Here is an 18,586-nt window from a genome sequence, read left to right as displayed (position 1 = left end):
AAAAAAATGGGTTTCTTCTTTTTAATGGATTCAACTCATCTTTCAGCTGGGATGCGGATGATAAGAAACGTTGTCTGTCCCTTCGAGGAAATGCATCAGCAACAGTAATCCTTAATAAATGATCCTTATTTTTTTCTTGTCTTTCAGCCTGCAGATGTCCCCAAGCCTTCAAGTGCACCAGGTCCTGTCCTCAAGGCAAATTCACTCAGCAACCTGGAGCAAGAAAGGCCCTCTTACAGGTATATTGGGGTCATTAGATGATAATTAAAAAGATGCATTTGGGATAGTTTCGAGTTTGTTGTTGTTTGTTTCTTCCTCTTTAGAGCTCCTGAGCCCCAGAGGCCTCACACAAAACCGCTTGATGACGTCACCCGTAGCAATCATTACGATCCGGAGGAGGACGAGGAGTACTACAGGAAACAGTTATCCTACTTTGACCGTCGAAGCTTTGACAGCAAAGCCACGGGCCAACCCAGTCCTGGCATGAACCGCTTCCACGATCTGGCCAAACCAGCTCAACTGTCTTACCCGTACAACAGGTAGGGGGGAAAAATGCTTTCCTTTTTGCCTTTTTATTTAACCGTCATACATGTCTTCCCTTACTCATCCTTTTCATTCCCTCCTAAATCAGAGTGGAGTCTGTTGAGAAAGTGAGTCCAGGGGAGAAGCGATTTGATGTCCTACCTCAGATTAGCCCTTCTTTTCAGTACGGCCCCCCCGGTTCTGCCATCCCTCCCAATACACTGGCCAAACTCAGTCCGAGTGATGGTAAGTTCTCACCTGACCCACTTGGCAGGGTGGCAAACTCGTGATTTTTGCAGCTTCCTCCAAAAGGCCTGCCAACTATTTTGATTGTACATGAGTTGTCTAGACACATAGTTTTTAACCTTTATTAACCTGCTTTTATTTTCAACCTCTTAACCCTTTGACTACCTGAAGCACATTTTTGAGAAAAATAAAAGTCTCGTGACAGGCCAAAACAGCAAAAAAAATGCATGGGATGCCAAAAAAGATTTTGTAGTTTGCGCCCTGTAAAAATGAAAAATAATGTTTTAAGTCCTTCAGCTACTGCTGAATGAATGTAAACAAAAGACAGACTTTTTTTCACCTTTTAAAATTCAAAAAGTTTATTTTTCAAGAAAAGGTATTGATAATAAATGGATTAATTCTCTCAGAAAGCTAATATTGGTTTATTTGGATGGGAAATCCAGATAATGATGCAAAAGAAAGAGGAAAGAGAGGCTTCATCATATATTATAAGTAAAATAAATGTTATTCCAAATCATCAATCTTTAATTGCATTTTTTTTAATTTAGATATTTTATTTTTAAAAAAAAAGATTCTTTTTTCTGTGACCCTTGGGAGGATAAATGAATGGGGGGGGGGGGGGGGGGGGGGGGGGCTTAAAACTAGAAATGTTCTCTTTAAATGCATGTTTTGATTCTGAAAGAAAAATTCTCAAAATTCCAAATGGATTTAACCTTTATTTGGTGGATGGCTCCAAAACATTGACTTTCTTTTCTATCATCCAGGGAATTCCATCCCCGATCCGCTGAGCTCCCCCAATCCCAAAGCCGACCCGGCGGCAATCCGACCCCTCGGCCGGGACGAAGCCGCCCCCGTGGGCTACCCTCCACCGAGGCCCCCGGCCGACAAGTCCCCGGTCAACGGCACGGACTCGGCGCCCCCGAAGAGCGCGGGCGCTCCCTTTCCCGGCGGCGGCGGTTACCACCGCTACGTCCCCAAACCGTACACCAGCTCGGCGCGGCCGTTCGAGCGCAAGTTCGAGAGCCCCAAGTTCAACCACAACCTGCTGCCCAACGACACGCCGGTGAAAACGGAGCCCCCCGGCCCCCCCACCAACGGCAAGCCGCAGCTGTCGCCTCAGCCGGTGGAGCACGACAGCGGCCTGGACACCTTCACCCGCACCGTAGACAACAGGCCCAAGTACCAGCACAATAACATCAACGCCATCCCCAAAGCCATTCCCGTGAGGTGAGGCGCGGGCGCCTTTTTCCGTTCGCATGCCGCCGCGTTCCGACCCCAACCACCCCATTGACCAGTCCCACCGGCCGCGCAGCCCCGGCGCGCTGGATGACGAGGAGGAGGAGGAAGGACACACGGTGGTGGCCTCGGCCCGAGGCGTCTTCAACTGCAACGGCGGCGTGCTGAGCTCCATCGAGACGGGCGTCAGCATTATCATCCCGCAGGGCGCCGTCCCGGAGAACGTGGAGCAAGAGATTTACTTCAAAGTGTGCCGCGACAACAGCATTCTGCCCCCCCTCGACAAGGAGAAAGGTCAGTCTCTCCCGTGCGGTGTGGAACGCGGATTTTTTTTTCTGTTAGCAAGTCACGACGTACGTGACAGGTCATGTGGCGAGTGGTTAGCGCAGGGGTGGGCAAACTATTCCACCAAGGGCCGCAGAGGGTGCAGGTTTTCATTCCAACTCATAAAGTGGACACCTTTTCACCTCCGTCTCAGTCTGCAGAAGTTCCCCACCTTTTGGGCTTCCTGTGTGTGGCTCCAGTTATTTTACCTAGGTCTACAATGTCTTGTGTGTCTTGTGTCTGTCTTGCTACTGCAACCAAGAAATTTCCCAAATATGGGATGAACTAAAGTTCTAACCTAACAAATCTAGTGTCCTACAAGTGCAATCAGTGGATGGCAGTCAGGTGCTTCTTGTTTTCTGCAGAAATCTCATTGGTCAAAGTGTCTGGGCAGGATTGGTTGGATTGGATTGGATAACTTTATTCATCCCGTATTGAACAAAAACCTGAACCCACAGCGGCCCTCAAAGACCGGTTTGTCCACCCATGGGTTAGCGCGTCGGCGTCACAGTTGTGAGATGGAGGGTTAAATCCCTGATGGGTCCTGACTTTCCTGTGCAGAGTTTGCATGTTCTCCCGTGCCTGCGTTGTTTTTCTCCGGGTACTCGCGTTTCCTCCCACACCCTAAAAACATGCAGAACAATCTAAATTGCCCCTAGATATAAGTGTGAGCATGAATGGTTGTCCGTCTCCTTGTGCCCTGCGATTGGATGGCCACCAATTAGGCTCCGGCACCCCAACGACCCTTGTGAGGATGAGCGGTTCGGAAAATGAATTTTTACTGGTCTGCACAAAATATCCCTCATTTCTCACAACCGACTGAACTCGTTTGCTACCATTGACGGCGTTAGACATCCAGTCCATTAGACTGTGAGGGGCTCGCTGCCGGACCCTCCCGATCGACAGGGGTTGGAAGGTTGGACGTCCATGGCAGTGGCACTGAAAGTTGCAATTGTGAAATGTTCTCAGGAGAAACGCTGCTAAGTCCGCTGGTGATGTGCGGCCCTCACGGCCTGAAGTTCCTGAAGCCAGTGGAGCTGCGCTTACCTCACTGTGCGTCCATGACCCCTGATGGTTGGTCTTTTGCTCTAAAATCCTCCGACTCCTCGTCGGGTACGCTGTCCTCTCTGTCTCTCTCTCTCCAAGTTGCATGATCAATCACTTTCTTTTTCCACATCGCCGCTTTTTGTCGATTTTTCTCATTCTCACGTTTTCATCAAACACTCACAAGTAGGCGGAAAACTGGGTTGGTTGTCACACTTGCCCTATTTTGACCATCAGAGAGCGGTGTTGCACAGGGATTACAGCAATTTTAAAAAAGTGTTTTTACTGTGGCGTTTCGCGTCATGTCGAAGATTATTTAACAGTTAAAAATAATGATTTAATTATTAAGGTGTACATAAGCTTTTACCTAATAGGTTTCTTGTTATAAAAGTGATACTATTAAAATGTATGGATTTGTGATGCACGGCTAGCCTGTTGCATCCTGTTAGTTGCTCAATTGGACATCTATCACACTCAATGCTATATATATTTTATCTGCTAATATCTAAATATCTCAAAACTGACAGTTTCCTTATCATGGGTCTTAAGGATCAACCTTTTGATGAAGTCTTCCTTGGAAGTGTGAAAAAAACAACCACTCCCAGAAAAAAGAATTTCAAAAATGAAAAGGCTGTCACATCCAATCCATCACGAAAGAGTAAAAACTATTGCAACCAACCCCGTGCTCCACTCCCATAGAATGTTTTTCCTTATTTGCACCGTCTAATGAAAGCATTGCATTCATTGTATGCAGGTGAGCCAAAAGGCTGGCAAAACAAATCCCTCCCCGGCGATCCAAACTACCTTGTGGGCGCAAACTGTGTTTCTGTGCTCATCGACCACTTCTGAAGAGAGCGACAGCTGGTCTGTATCTGAACGCTGATGAAATGGGTGGGGCTTGTTTACTGGGCCACTCCCTCCTCGCCCGTCCCTTTAAAAGAAAAACAAACAAAAACACAGTGAAGAGCGTCAGCAGAGTCCAGCCGTTCCCTTTTGGGTCATTTTTCGGTGCTTTGAAAGCTTGCAAAAAAAAAAGAAGAAGAAGAAGAAACTAAAAGTGTTTTTCGAACTGAAATGAGTGCATGACGATGCCACAGACTGGGATTTTTAAGAGACTTTTTTGTAAAGGGCCAGAGTCCAATTTCAGGGAATATACTGATGATATTCCTATGGATTTTTTGGGGGAGGGTTTAAAAATATATATATATATATCTGTCAAAGGGTAAAGTTGGTGTTTGTTTGCCACTTAGGATCTCGGAGGTCTAAAACTACGTGTGCGGAACAATGGCGCATCAAGTTTGACTTCCTTTTTTTTGTAGCAAATGTTTTGTGCTATCTAAATAATAGCGACTTGATTTGACAAACTCCTGCTGTCTCGAGATCTATGCATGTGCTACGACTCAGGTCCAGACGCCTGCTACCACTTCAACATGAGAATCTCGTCCAACACTGCGAGCAGTGATGCCTTATCTGCATATATATAGAAATATATATACGTAAATATATATATATATATATATATATAGAGAGAGAGAGAGAGCCTAGTCCTAAAAGTATGCTCTGCTTTTTTTTTCGCCCTATTTTACGAAATCGGATATGCATTTCTAGCACACGTGAAAGAAAAAAGTCTGCTTTCTTTTCCTGCTATGCATACGAAGCGTGACGAAAAAGATGCGGTGGCTGTAAATACTGCTAGCATATGGCCTTGGTTCTCTGTAAATCCACTTTTTTACATCCCCGTTTGTATAAAAGGAAAATAAAAGGTTGTTTTAAAAAAAATCATACATGCAAAGTAAGCCAAGCGGTGAGTTATATTGGGTAAGTTTGTATTCCGGTTCAAAAGTTGGAGCCTTGGAAATATGGACATACGCAGTCATGAGTTTGACTTTTCTACATACTGCATAAATAAAATACAGGAGGCATTTTTAACCGAATGAAAAGTTTTTATTCTTATTTACAAAAAAAAAAAGACAAGTGCTTGGTTTCAATGGTTTTAAAAGATGCGTTTAAGGGGGTTCAACGATAACTGGTCCCTTTTCTTTCTTTATTTGTAATACTGGATGCTTTATTGTGTGCCCTCAAATGTATTTTTGTACTAATAGACAATTTATTATGGCACATCAGTCCTGTTTTCTTTTGATATGATAACACGTCAGTGCTTCAAAGCAACTTCAGTTTATTTCCCAATGTGTCAAAAGTTCTTTTTATTGATTTGAATTTGGTTTTGTTTGTCTGATATGTCCTCCTCACGTCTGCGACACCTTTTTTTAATGTATACCACTGTGTTAATAAATAAATTCATTTTTAACGTCAACTATTCTGTGGTGTCTGACCATCTTAAATCATGCAGTATATTTTGCATACGATTGTGTCATCTTCACTACAATATGCAATCCAATGAGCTCACAGGAAATACGTCATCGCTTTCACAAACTATAATTGCCTAGTGTTAGAGTGGACTAGTCATGTATTTTTGTCTGTTTTTAATGGGGATGACCGAGGTCAGAGTTCAATTGGCCGCCTAACCTTCAAAATGGCGGATGAGCTAGGAGCCTTTGGAAATTAATTCAGTTTCTGAACACTGTTGTATTTTACTGCCTTGAATTAATTTCAGTTTCTTGAGGGTTTTTTCCTACCGTACACAACTGTAAGCGTTTTGTGGGAAAAAAAAATCACTGTGCCATGTACTTTGACAATAAATATCCATTGAATTGTTGGTCTGACAATTTCCACAAAAACAACACTACACTGAACACTGTTCAGTGTAGTGTTGTTTTTGTGGAAAGTAAACCAAGGCACACAATGTAAAGTGCTTTACATCGCATTAAAAGCAGCACAACAATTAAAGATGAAGAACTGTCCATTAAGATATAAATTAAAACACAAGGACAAAAATCCTACCAAAAAACAAATCCTATTTAAACAGGCAATCCCAATAGTTGCTGAAAAAAAGAATCAACTGAAACACGCTCTTATTTAATGTTAGTTAATAATACAATGTTCTTAAAAAGCAATTTTTCCAAAATTGTCATCTCTCTAGTCTAGACAAAATCCCACTATGACAAGTGATATTGTCACAACGTGTCAGGATGTCTTTGATGGATAAATAAAAATAATGTATACTAAAATAGAGTGGCCCTAAAATCCGAAGAATGATATTAACCTTCTCTGTAATAATAATGACTATTCTTTAGACAAGTTATTCATTCAATAATACGTACTGTTTTATAGTATCAAGACCACAAAACTCACGACTATTCTACAATATGGGCGTGGTTACGCCTATTGTCGACGTAGCTGAGTTAATTAAGCGCATGCGCAGGAACCGTTCCTTTTGGAAGGCTTTTCTCACGCTGCCGGTCGAGCACGCCACGAGGTAAGGAAAAGAGCAATTCACTGGCCTAAATGCGTTTTTATCAAGCTATCGGGAGATTTTTCAGCAATCAATTGAGCCCAAAACGCCAACAAATATCTTAGTTTAATGCCAGGTTTAGCACACCTTCGACAATTTAAGTTTGCGCTTAGCGTTAGTGTCACGATTTGACTTAAAAAGTATGTTGTCCGTTTTCTCTCCATTATTGAGTCGTGTGGCAAGACTTTAAATTGAATCAAACAACGCCGAGTCATCAACCGACAGTTTGCTGGGTAAATGCTCACTCTAGAATGACATCCAAAGGCACGACCTGTTGTTTGTTGGATGGAATGATAGTTTGCGAGTGCTAAACACCCATTGCCGATTTGTAATTGTTCTGTTTTTACAAAAAAATCACTTATACAAAACTGTTAAGACAACTTTCTCCTAACTGTTAACGTCAGTCTGTATATTTAATCGCCGTATACAAAACCATTAATCCAACTTTCTCCTAGCTCACTGGTGTCAAAGCGGCGGCCCGGGGGCCAAATCTGGCCCGGCGCGTCATTTTGTGCGGCCCGAGAAAGTAAATCATGAGTGGCGACTTTCTGTTAGGATCAAATTCAAATGAAGATTATACATGTATATTATATTTCCTCATTTTCCCCTTTTTTAATCAATAATTGTAGTTTTTTTAATCCATTTTTCCTTTTTGTGTTTTTGTTCTAAAAGCATTTAATAAAATATAAAAATAAATATATTTTTAAAAAATCTGTCGTCCACTCTAATATTGAACATATTCCCAAAAATATTTTGTTTCCTTTTGAAATGAAAAACAAATTATTATAAGATATTTTCCCTCATGAAGAAAAAAAAAAGCTCAAACAAACGTTTTTTTTAGATCTATAAAAAACGGAATATTTAGGGCTTCTGATAGTTTTTTTTAATCCAATTTATAAAAAAAAAAAAAAAAACTAAATATTATTTCAAAAATAGTCAGGCCCACGTGAAATCGAGTTGACATTATTGCGACCCGCAAACCAACCCCAGTTTGACACACTTGTCCTAGCTGTTAACGTCAGTCTGTATATTTAATCGCCTTGTCTGGAAAAGGAAAAATAGCACTTGGCACTCGCTAACTAACTTTCATTCTTTATCTGGATCGTTTATTAAATTTCTTGTAAGATTTCTCTTTCCCGTAATTGTTTGGCAACCCCCAAATACCTTGGTTAAATCAAGTTTTCCCTGTTTAGCATCAAGATAAAACTACTTCCCCCAAAAAACAACTAAGCCTATCTGTTGAATCTCCAGGCTCTATATATGCTAACTTATGCTTTTTTGTGTGTGCAAGTTTTCCCTGTTTAGCACCAAGATGCAGCTCTTCTAGCATGCCTAGAGCACTCTTGAGGTTATAGAAGAGGAGCCTGGGCCAGATCAAGGTAAAACTAACCCCCCCGAAAAAAAAAAAAAAGTTGAATCTCCATTCTATATATGCTAACTTTTGCTATTTTTTTGCATGCAACAGGCCTGAGATCTTCCTTGCAAGATGCCCACTTGAATCGTATGATGTCCCACTAGCCATTCATTTCCACAGCTCTTTGACTAAATCTTTAAGGTAAGAAGGATCTCAGTTAATGTTAGAGCAGGAATTCTAAGTATTTATTCCCAATGTTTTTTTCTAGTTTTATTCCTTAATTTTATTTTCTAAGTATTTATTCCCCCATCTTTTTTTCCTAATTTTATTTTCTAACGGTTTTCCCATTTATTTCTAATTTTATTTTTCAAGTGTTTATTCCCCCCATTTTATTTTTTTCTTATTTTATTTTCTAAGTGTTTTTTTTTTAAAATCTAATTTTTTTTTCTAAGTGTTTATTCCCCCAGCTTTTTTTTCAAATTTTATTTTCCAAGTGTATATGCCCCCAGCTTTTTTTCCTAATTTTATTTTCTAACTGTTTTCCCATTTATTTCTAATTTTATTTTTCAAGTGTTTATTCCCCCCATTTTATTTTTTTCTTCTTATTTTATTTTCTAAGTGTTTATTCCCTCAGCTTTTTTTTCAAATTTTATTTTCCAAGTGTATATGCCCCCAGCTTTTTTTCCTAATTTTATTTTCAAGTGTTTATTCCCCCCATTTTATTTTTTTCTTCTTATTTTATTTTCTAAGTGTTTATTCCCCCAGCTTTTTTTTCAAATTTTATTTTCCAAGTGTATATGCCCCCAGCTTTTTTTCCTAATTTTATTTTCTAACTGTTTTCCCATTTATTTCTAATTTTATTTTCTAAGTTTTTTTTTCTAAGTGTTTATTCCCCCAGCTTTTTTTTCAAATTTTATTTTCCAAGTGTATATGCCCCCAGCTTTTTTTTCAAATTTTATTTTTCAAGTGTTTATTCCCCCCATTTTATTTTTTTCTTCTAATTTTATTTTCTAAGTGTATTGTACAAAAATAGTGTAAAACTGTTTTGTGAACTTTAACTAAAATGTCTTGTTTTATGTCTACAGGTGGACAAACCAGAGAAAAGACTGGCTGGACCAATCAACACTTCAATGTAATGTCAACTAAGTATGCTAAAGTTGAAATGTTGACCTGTAAATAAATTTATTTTAACTTGAATTGTTACTTGCATTTTTTGTTAGATAAAGACAAACACAGGTATACACTTAAACACTTTTATTTTGAAAAACTTTGGAGATAGGTTCGCACAGGCCCTCCAGCATTTTTAAAAATCAGTTTTGCCTTCATCCATTTTCAAATGGATGGAAAAACTCCCCTTGGCACCAGGGGAAATCTGGGGGGAAAAAAAGGGGTCAATACACAAAGTTAAGTAAAAAACCATTCGCAAGGTCTTACCTTTTATTTTGAAAAAGTTTGGAGATAGGTTCTGGCGTAACACCCAGCACCGAGAAATGGGTCAGCCTATCTGTACATAGGCAGGAAACCTTGTCCCCCCCCCTTGGGTGGAATTCTGGAAAACAAAAAAGGGGTCAATACACAAAGTTAAGTAAAAAACCATTCACAAGGTCTTACCTTTTATTTTGAAAAAGTTTGGAGATAGGTTCTCGCGTAACACCCAGCACCGAAAAATGAGGGGGTGCGTCAGCCTATCTGTACATAGGCAGGAAACCTTGTCCCCCTTGTGGAATTCTGGAAAACAAAAAAAAGGAGTTGATACACAAAGTTAAGTAAAAAACCATTCACAAGGTCTTACCTTTTATTTTGAAAAAGTTTGGAGATAGGTTCTCGCGTAACACCGAGCATCGAAAAATGAGGGGGTGCGTCAGCCTATCTGTACCTAGGGTGGAATTCTGGAAAACAAAAAAGGGGTCAATATGCAAGGTCTTACCTTTTATTTTGAAAAAGTTTGGAGAGGGTGCATCAGCCTATCTCAACATAGGCAGGAAACCTTGTGCCCCTGGGGTGGAAATCTGGAAAACAAAAAGGGGTCAAGGCACAATAGATCAAGTTACATAAAAAAGAAATATAGACTAGGGGCCAACTAAAAAACTCCTATGTTTAGCTTTTTTTTTCTATAAAACATCAAAAGGGTACCCATTATTCAGACACTGCAAAAGGCAATATTAGACATACTCCTAATGGTCTGGTTTTTTTTTTGTCTGCTGCAGAGAGACTAAAAAATGATCTGAGTCTTTAAAGGCCCCTATCCAGTCTATTTTTCATGTTTTCCTCCACCAACAAATAATCAGGATCTTGATGTGGTGGGAAATATAGAAAACACACTGGACAGGGGGCCACAGGATACAAATTACATGAAAATAATTAATAAAATAAATCCTACTTCGACCTTGAGGTTTTCAGTCAATTATTTCAAATCCATTCATTCTTAAAAAAATAAATATCCAAAAAGCTTCTGTTTTTCTCTTCTTATGCCAAGGAAAAAAAAATGACACCTGCACTATTGTTGAATAAATGTCTCTTAGGTTTTGTCATTTAAAACTAAAAATGAAACGGTCCAAGCCCTGAGGTCTCTAAGAAAGTTAACAGGGTAAAAGTATATAATCTATTTGAGTGCACAGTTCCACTACATGGCAGATTTTTTTTACCAATTACCAATTTCGTCATATGGAGTTATCTGGGTATGATGACAATTAGACTTTTGTCGAGTCAATGATGTCGCTTATTATTTGTAAGTTCAGAAAGATATGAAACTCACAAGCGGAAGCTACTCCTACACTTGCCACTATAGTATTTTTTTTAATTAAATTCAATAGGGATGACGCTACTTTATAGTTTTTCATTTATTGCAGCCATGTCTGGTCTACATTAACCGCGATAATCGAGGGATTACTGTATAGTCCTTACATGTCCACCAATGGCATTTGTGTGGGTGACTTATCCACAGGTTTTTGCTATTAAAAAAACAACAAGCTAGTTAGTGTTTTCATTCAAAAGTTGAATGTATCATGATGAAAAACGAGCCAATTGCGCAAAGCCTTGAATACTGAACGCTGACGTTTAAATATTACACGGATAGAGAAAATCGGAACTAGTATATTTAAAAATGACTCACTTTGTTATGGCGTCGACAAGATGCCCCTTTCTGGTCGTTTTGGCCACATTCTTGATGTTTCCCAGCAGTCTGTGCTCGTTGAGGGACTGAAACACAATGGAATGATTTCTTTTTCAACAAAGAGCGATCGGTAACGCAACGTAGCCAATTTGTTTGCAAACATTTTGCTGTCTGCACACACATGGGGCTACATCACGTCAACGAATCATGCTCTTATCACTCTTAAAACGAGAAATGGGGCTTCGAAATCCCCAAATGACAACGAACCGAATGTGCTGCATCGTCCTGTGAGAAGTTTGTCAGGCTTTCTTCGGCAAATCGTCACTTTTGAGCTGCTCTGCAGTGCACGCCCGTGCTGCCTCCTGGCTCATCAGCCATTTTGGGGTTTGACGTCGGCAATTTGAACTGTAACCTCGGCCACGCCTATTAAATACGTGTTGATTGGGCTTTCATACTTAAAGAAATACTACATTGTTTTCATCATAACGTGCATTAGTTAGTGGGGGGAGCTGTAAATATTTTTGGGTTGGGCTTTAATCCTTTAAAATACAGTATTGCACATTATGAACATTAAGATGACATGCACTTTAGTGTTTGTTTTTTACTTAGACATTTAAACAGTGGCGGGCCGTCAGGGCCTTCAAGGCCTTCTCTGCTGGCCTAAGAAATATCTGAATCATATTATTATATTTTGTCCATCAATACTTATTATTCCAAATGGTCTGTTAGCTTCCTTTCATTGCTTTTCCCCCTGGTTGCACTGCTTCCAGATGTGTGTTTTCATATTGAAGCATTAAACCAATCACATTTCAGCCATTATTTGTTGCCAGGATCAGAAATCTGCCTCAAAGCCTTCACAATCAGTTCTGCGGGCTGTGCTGCATTAAACAAGACTGTTGCTGTTTGCATTTTTTTGCTGTTTCACGTATGGACATATCGACATTCATCGCTGTCTTTTTACGGGGGAAATGATACGCCGGTTCTGATCTCTAAAAAGCTCCAGTATTTGTATTTAATCAATAAATGCTGTTTTCGGCTGGATTTTACCCCATTTTCGGGCAATGTTTACCCGTACGCCATTGACTTTCATTGCTGTCTTTTCCCGGGAAAATCACCCCCCGGCCCGGTTGCAATGTCTGAAAAGCTCCAGTATTTGTATTTAATCATGAAATGCTGCTAGGAAGTGGATTTTACCCCATTTTTGTGCATTGATTTATTGATTTTTTTATGTGTCGCAGCTGTAGCTGCAGTAGAGGTTTTATAGCCATAAAATAGTTTTTGAGGGTTGGATTGATACGTTGAAGGCGCTACGAGAAAATGCACAGACCGCCACTGTTCAATAGTGAGTAAAAACTCACGCTCATACCTCGGTTCAAAAGGTCTTCAGTGGTGATAAACAATCCCGGATTTGTTACCCACAGGTCACTTGTGTTCATTTACGCCCTGAAACACTTATAAACAAAAAACTGTACTATACATTCTACAAGAAAATTGCAGCAGATATTTCAGTTTCATATTTGAAATGGCAAACGTATCTGAGGCTGGAATGTTGCTCCGTTCCTTGTAGGAGTTTGTTTGCCCACAAATAGTTCATATTTCCCCCCCGAAGTTAGACTTTGATCTGGCCGCAAGTTATGGCGCGGTACGCCTCCTCCGTCATGGGGGCAAAGGTGCGTTTGGCCGCGTCCAGGTAGAACAAGGGATCTTGGAACGAAGCCGGGTCGAAACCCTCTTCCACCAGCTTGTTTTTTTTCATCTTGAACGTTCCCGTCATCGCCAAGGCAGGCTGAAAAACATCGGGGGGCTTTGAGTTGTATTAAATTGAATGCTTTTATTGTCATGATACAAATATAATGACATTTAAAGCTTTGCAGTGCACAAATAACAACAAACAAACAAACAAGTAAATAATCAATCAATAATAATAAATAAACAATCAGGCTCACCTGGATTCTGATGAAGCGCGGCCGCGCGTAGGCTGGCAGGAAGTTGACCACGCGCTCGTAGGCGTCGGCGCAATCAAAGTCTTGACTCTCTTTCAAAATAATGGCCGCCATGCCTGCCCGCCCCTCGTTACCTAACACGATTTACAATCAGTCCAGTTTGTTCGTTCCCAGGTCAGTCCTCACTGTGTGGAGTTTGCATGTTCTTGCATGGGTTTTCACCGGGTACTCCAGTTTCTTCCCACATCCCAAAAACATGCAGAACACTCTAAATTGCCCCTAGGTATGGGTGTGAGCGTGAATGGTTGTCCGTCTCCTTGTGCCTTGGGATTGGCTGGCCACCGATTCAGGGTGAGCCCCGCGTTAGCTGGGATAGGCTCCTGCACCCCTGCGACCCATGTGAGAATAAGCGGCCCAGAAAAGGAATGGAAGTATTGGACAGTTCCATAATTGTTTCGAAACGTTGAATTGTCTAAAAACTTGATTTTGAGTCTTTGAAGTCAATCATTGGCTGCCATTGTCCAATGCGTTTGGACTGGGATGGTTGGCAGTGATCAGACGAGTCAATAGTACACAATTTTTGCGCTTTCACGTTTTTGCGGTACATTGTTTTTCACGACGTGCCGCAAAAAAAACGCGAAACGTGGGGGAAAAAACAAGCGAAAAAATGGGGAAATACTGTAACGATTCTCTTATTTATGTAGTAGTAGTATTAGTTAGGAGTTATACATCGGATAGAGAGAAATGTGCTAAAAAGGAATTTCATACAATGGTGAACCAATAGTGTTGCTCCATTTTTGAGGTGCACTTTTTTTGGGTGGCGCATGATAGTGCGGAAAATACGATCATTGGAAGTCATTGACGCCATACCTTCCACCTTCACGCCGTAAACATTTGCTTGCAAAACGCAAGGCACCGTAGTGAGGATGTCCGCGACCTCCGACGTGGCCACGTTCTCGCCCTTCCATCTGCGTGAAGGAAAGGCCAAGTTAAGCCGGAGCTCCACGCCAAAACTGAGAATTGTCCAAATGAAGGCGTGGCAGCAATCACCTGAAGGTGTCGCCGACTCGATCCTGGAAGTAGACAAAGTTATCCTCGTCGAAACGGAGCAAATCCCCCGTGTTGAAGTAGAAGTCGTCTTTTTTCAACACGTGGCGGAGTCGTTTCTTCTCCGTCTGCTGGCGGTTGCCGGCGTAGCCCACGAAGGGCGAGCGCTGAGTCACCTTGCCAACCAAGAGTCCCGTCTCACCTATTTGGGGAGTCAACATTTGATTAATCCCGATGACAGGATAAAAACTGAAACGGCAAAACTCAAAACTGGAGCAACTTCTTGGAATATTTAAGAAGATTGGAAGGTGACATGCCACCACTTTTTATACGTTGCCAAGCCCAGAATTTTTCCACGTCCCACCATATAAAATATTTTGAAATTTTATTAGGTCCCACAAAGCCCAGAATTCTTCCAAGTCCTATCTGGCCCAAAAAACTTCCAAGTCACACCATATTAAAAAAATTATAAGTCCCTCCGTATTAAAAAAATATATACGTCCCACCGGACCCAAAATTCTGACCAAAAATAATTTCCAAGTCTCACCGTATTAAAAAAAATTAATCTCAACGCACCCAAAAAAAAAGTCCTAACTGGGCAAAAAAATGTTCCAAGTCCCTCCAGGATAAAATATATCTATGTCCCAATTGGGTAAAAATTGTCCAAAAAATCCCACCACTTAAAAATATTTCAATATTTAAGTCCCAAGACGTCCCAAAATTTTCAATCGCAGAGCACAATGAGCCAAACCCCCCCCCTCCCGCATAATTTCATACCTATGGACAAATTGAAATGCTCAATGAACCTTGCACACATGTTTTTGGAGCGCCGAAAAAAAGAAGGCAACCCATGCAAACTGAATTCTTTTTGGTCTCCAAGAGTCTCCATTTTACCTCTGGCTGCTTTGATGCAAAGACCTTGCGAGTCGCGGACTGGTTCTTCCTTTTCGATGTCAAATTTGATCAACAGGTGTGGAAAAATGAGCTGCAGGGAAAGGATGACAACATTGGATGCTTTTAAGCACTTTCAACCTTTTGTGATTTCATAGTAAACAAAGCCTTGTATACCAACCGTGTGGAAAAAATTGCGACGTCCAACGGCGCCAACCTTGGACCCGTAGTTGATGAATCCGATGTTTCCTTCGGTCGCCGCGTACAGCTCCTTGACTTTAACGTCGCCAAAGCGCCTGAGAAACTGGGACCAGATGTCGGCGCGGACGCCGTTGCCGATGGCGATCCTCACTTTGTGATCCTTCTCCTTCTCCTTCTGCGGATGTCAATGATCGGATTGATCGCGGGCGTCGGGACCAGGGAGGACGGACGGCGGACCGGAGCTGACTTTGGGGGAGTTGCAGAGGTAGCGCATGGTCTCGCCGATGTACTGCATGACGGTCACGTTGTGATTCCTGCAGTCGTCCCAGAACTGAGAAGCAGAGAACTTTCTCTTCAACACCACCGATATGCCTGCCACCAACAAACAACATCATCAACCACAAATTCAAACAAGGACCCTTGTTGAAATGGGTCATTCATTTCAAGCGAAAATTCTTGAAAATTAAGCCGCGGGTGAGTGGTTAGCGCATCGGCCTCACGGTCCTGGGGTCAAGGGTTCCACCTCAGGTCAGTCGTGATTGTGCCTGCCACTGTGCGGAGTTTGTATATTCTCTCCGTGCTTTGTGTGGGTTTTCTATGGGTACTCCGGTTTCCTCCCACATCCCAAAAATATGCATGCTAGGCTACTTGCCCCTAGGCATGAGTGTGTGCGTCTACAAGTGCACTGCGATTGGCTGGCCACCTTTACAGGGTTTAAATTTAGTGTGACGTAAGATTAAAACTTGTTTCAATTGTATGTATAGGAATCTAATTTCATTTAAGTTAAATTTAAAGTTTGTTATGTTACGAGCGCATCCATCAAGTCACTCTCTCTCACCGCGTAGTACTGAATAATGTTTAATTTTAGTATTAAACATCATAACCACTAGTTATTTGTTACTCTGTTAGTAGATGGTGAATTACAACCGATAAAAATGTTTTTTCATTGTAATATACTGTTTTTTTGTGTTTTTTCAGAGGATGGGAACGAATTAATTTGAAATTAGTTGATTTGGGAAACCTTGATTTGAGATACGAGTAAATCGACAACGCATGAAGCTCGTATCTCAAGGCACAACTGTATTGCAGAAAATCAGAAGAACGAAGGCTGAATTTTCATTCAAAAGCGGTCATCACCTCTCTCGATGGCGCCCGTTAAGCCGATGAGGAAACCCGAGCTGTGGTAGAGCGGCAGATTAATGTAGAATACGTCGTCTCTTTTGACGCCGCACAATGACTGGATGAAGGACGCCGCCCACATCCTCTCTTGGGAAATAATCGCCGCTTTGGGCAAACCTTGTAAGGACAAAGAAACATCGAATATGCTACTTACAATAACAACCCTGAATTAAATACATTTAATTTCACAAATGCTATACAGCGAGCTGAGAAGAAGCAGATCCCCTCAGGTACAAGAGTAACCCCTCCCCTCAATTTCTCCCGTTTACGGGTCCTACCAGTGGTTCCGGACGTGTAGATGTACAAAGCGGTGCTCCTGAAAGTGACGTTGGCTCTAAGGTCTCTGGGCAGAGGCTCTTCCGAGGCTTTGGAGATCTTGTCGGCCAAGAGGGTGACCCCCTGCATGTTCCGGGTCTCGGAAAGGACGTACACGGTGACCCCCTCCTCTCTCAGCGCAGGTAGGACTTCTTCCACGGCGGCCTGCATCTCTGCCAACGCACACACAGGCCTTTGTTTAAATCAGGGATTTCGAACTCATTTGGATTTGCGGGCCAGATTCACGCTAACTAGACCTTGTGTGGGCCAAACTAGTTTATTTTTGGTCAGAAAAAAGTTAACTTATTGGCCGCCATTGACAACGCTAGAGGTACAATTAGTTTTACTTAGACATCTCCGTCCCATCACGACCAAAGAGCGCTGATTTGAAGCATATAATTGAAGGACACGTATAAAGTGTCCAAGATCAATGTATCACTTAACAAGCAGGTGTCAAAGCTCGTTTATGTTACGCAAGGTTCAATGGGAACGTCTCCCGCCCAAAAAGGCCGTCCGAACGGTCGGGGAAAGTATTTAATAGAGGTAGGAGGAGCCAAACTTAAGGCGGGAATACAAAAGGGGAGGTGTGCTATATACAAAGTGATGACAGGCCTTGACCTGTAGGTGTAAGTAAAATTCTATTCTAGTGACTACATAATATAGTATATAAATGAGAAATACATTCTATATTTCACAGTAGGTCGCTCACCTGCAGAAGTCAAAAACACTTTGGCCCCGCAGCAGGAAAAGCAGTGCAACAGAGACTGGGCTCTGATGTTGAAATTAAGCAGGGCGACCGGACAGCCTAGTTTGGCGAGTCCCAACCACGTCCACACCAGCTGGGGCTCGTTGCCTAGGAAGAGCGCCACCACGTCGCCCTCGCGCAGGCGTGCCTCCCGCCTCAGGACCCGGCCCATCTGGTTGCTGCGCCGCTCCACCTGGCCGTAGGAGTAGCGCCGGCCTTCGAAGTTCAGGAAGGTCTCGGCTGGGTGCCCGCGGGCCGTTGCCTCGAAGCAGTCCACCATGCCGTAGAAGGGCTTGCTCCTCTTGTAGCGGATCAGGCGGACGGCGAGCGCCAGGCTCCTGAGGATGTAGGTGCAGTCGTCCAGCCAGTGGGGGAAGCGCGAGCGGAGGAGGGGGACGAGGAGGACGAAGAGCAGCGGAGGCAGGGAGAGAAGCAGGAGCAGGCCAGCCGCCACCGCCGACATCTTGGCTCGCCAATGAGGAGGGCTGCAGGTGCGCTGGCTGAAGTTCACCTGGCGCGACGCCTCCTACTTGAATACTTTGCGTTCCGCTTGAATAACTTCCCACGCCCACTCGGGGAAACTCTTTGGGGAGCTTTTTTCCGCCATTGCTTTGGAATTTTGCGTCCTAGGCTCCAAAATAGATCATTTTTTAAAATGGTTCTCCATGAATTCTATGGGTAGATAAAGTTACACATGAACCGTGAATAGAAATACATTTAAGTTATGCCCCCAAAAAGAAGTGAAGCGTTTTGATTTAACCCTTCATGCACGACTTTTGTTTGGGAGTTTTTCAGGTTTTTTTAGTATATTCATATGGAACAGGAGGTTTAAAAGTGACTGTCGTAATCTTACTTGACACTTTTAAACTCATCACCATGTGGCAAACGAAGCCATTTGTAGATGATATCATAGTGATGCAAAAACAGAAGCCTACTGTTAAATTATGAAATTTGTAAAAATGTAAACTAAGCGTGATATCAGCCATGATCAACAATCACATATAGCGGATAGTTT

At 42.0% G+C, this 18,586-nt stretch overlaps 2 protein-coding genes and 1 long non-coding RNA gene across 20 annotated transcripts in view; 2 read left to right on the top strand and 1 right to left on the bottom strand.

Moving 5' to 3' along the window:
• Positions 1-5,686, top strand: part of tjp1b (tight junction protein 1b) — a 58,138-nt gene extending 52,452 nt beyond the window's left edge. For 10 of the 15 annotated variants that reach the window (XM_077595268.1, XM_077595266.1, XM_077595267.1 and 7 more), the window contains 7 exons: positions 148-239; positions 324-539; positions 632-768; positions 1,533-1,995; positions 2,081-2,298; positions 3,298-3,441; positions 4,127-5,686. In XM_077595268.1, coding sequence (XP_077451394.1) covers positions 148-239; positions 324-539; positions 632-768; positions 1,533-1,995; positions 2,081-2,298; positions 3,298-3,441; positions 4,127-4,221 — 1,365 coding nt within the window. In that variant the 3' untranslated portion in view covers positions 4,222-5,686. The remainder of the gene's footprint in view (positions 1-147; positions 240-323; positions 540-631; positions 769-1,532; positions 1,996-2,080; positions 2,299-3,297; positions 3,442-4,126) is intronic. The other 5 variants (XM_077595269.1, XM_077595273.1, XM_077595279.1 and 2 more) reach the window with 2 other exon arrangements.
• A 1,001-nt stretch (positions 5,687-6,687) lies between these two features.
• LOC144070898 (uncharacterized) lies at positions 6,688-9,335 on the top strand. Its single transcript, XR_013299492.1, has 4 exons — positions 6,688-6,748; positions 8,076-8,163; positions 8,250-8,339; positions 9,224-9,335. It is a non-coding gene; the product is annotated as an uncharacterized LOC144070898 (long non-coding RNA).
• A 42-nt stretch (positions 9,336-9,377) lies between these two features.
• LOC144070895 (long-chain fatty acid transport protein 2-like) lies at positions 9,378-18,475 on the bottom strand. 4 transcript variants are annotated; one of them, XR_013299489.1, is made up of 16 exons: positions 17,536-18,475; positions 16,790-16,999; positions 16,470-16,628; positions 15,580-15,704; positions 15,313-15,507; positions 15,135-15,225; positions 14,244-14,442; positions 14,064-14,161; positions 13,197-13,327; positions 12,617-13,036; positions 11,518-11,673; positions 11,251-11,336; positions 9,931-10,147; positions 9,750-9,866; positions 9,573-9,687; positions 9,378-9,510 (listed from the first exon to the last, which is right to left on the bottom strand). XR_013299489.1 is itself a non-coding variant. In XM_077595408.1 (10 exons), the coding sequence occupies exons 1-10, from the start codon at positions 18,032-18,034 to the stop codon at positions 12,860-12,862; spliced, it is 1,884 nt and encodes a 627-aa protein (XP_077451534.1). In that variant the 5' UTR covers positions 18,035-18,475; the 3' UTR covers positions 12,447-12,859. The 4 variants fall into 4 exon arrangements, 1 of the variants encoding a protein (XP_077451534.1); XR_013299490.1 differs by lacking the exon at positions 9,931-10,147; XR_013299491.1 differs by lacking the exons at positions 9,750-9,866; positions 9,931-10,147.
• Between the last annotated feature and the right edge of the window lie 111 nt (positions 18,476-18,586).

The sequence above is a fragment of the Stigmatopora argus genome, chromosome 3 (genome assembly GCF_051989625.1).
Source record: "Stigmatopora argus isolate UIUO_Sarg chromosome 3, RoL_Sarg_1.0, whole genome shotgun sequence".
Taxonomy (NCBI): domain Eukaryota; kingdom Metazoa; phylum Chordata; class Actinopteri; order Syngnathiformes; family Syngnathidae; genus Stigmatopora; species Stigmatopora argus.
Note: the sequence above shows the minus strand (reverse complement) of the source record. Positions and strands in the feature narration are given on the sequence as shown.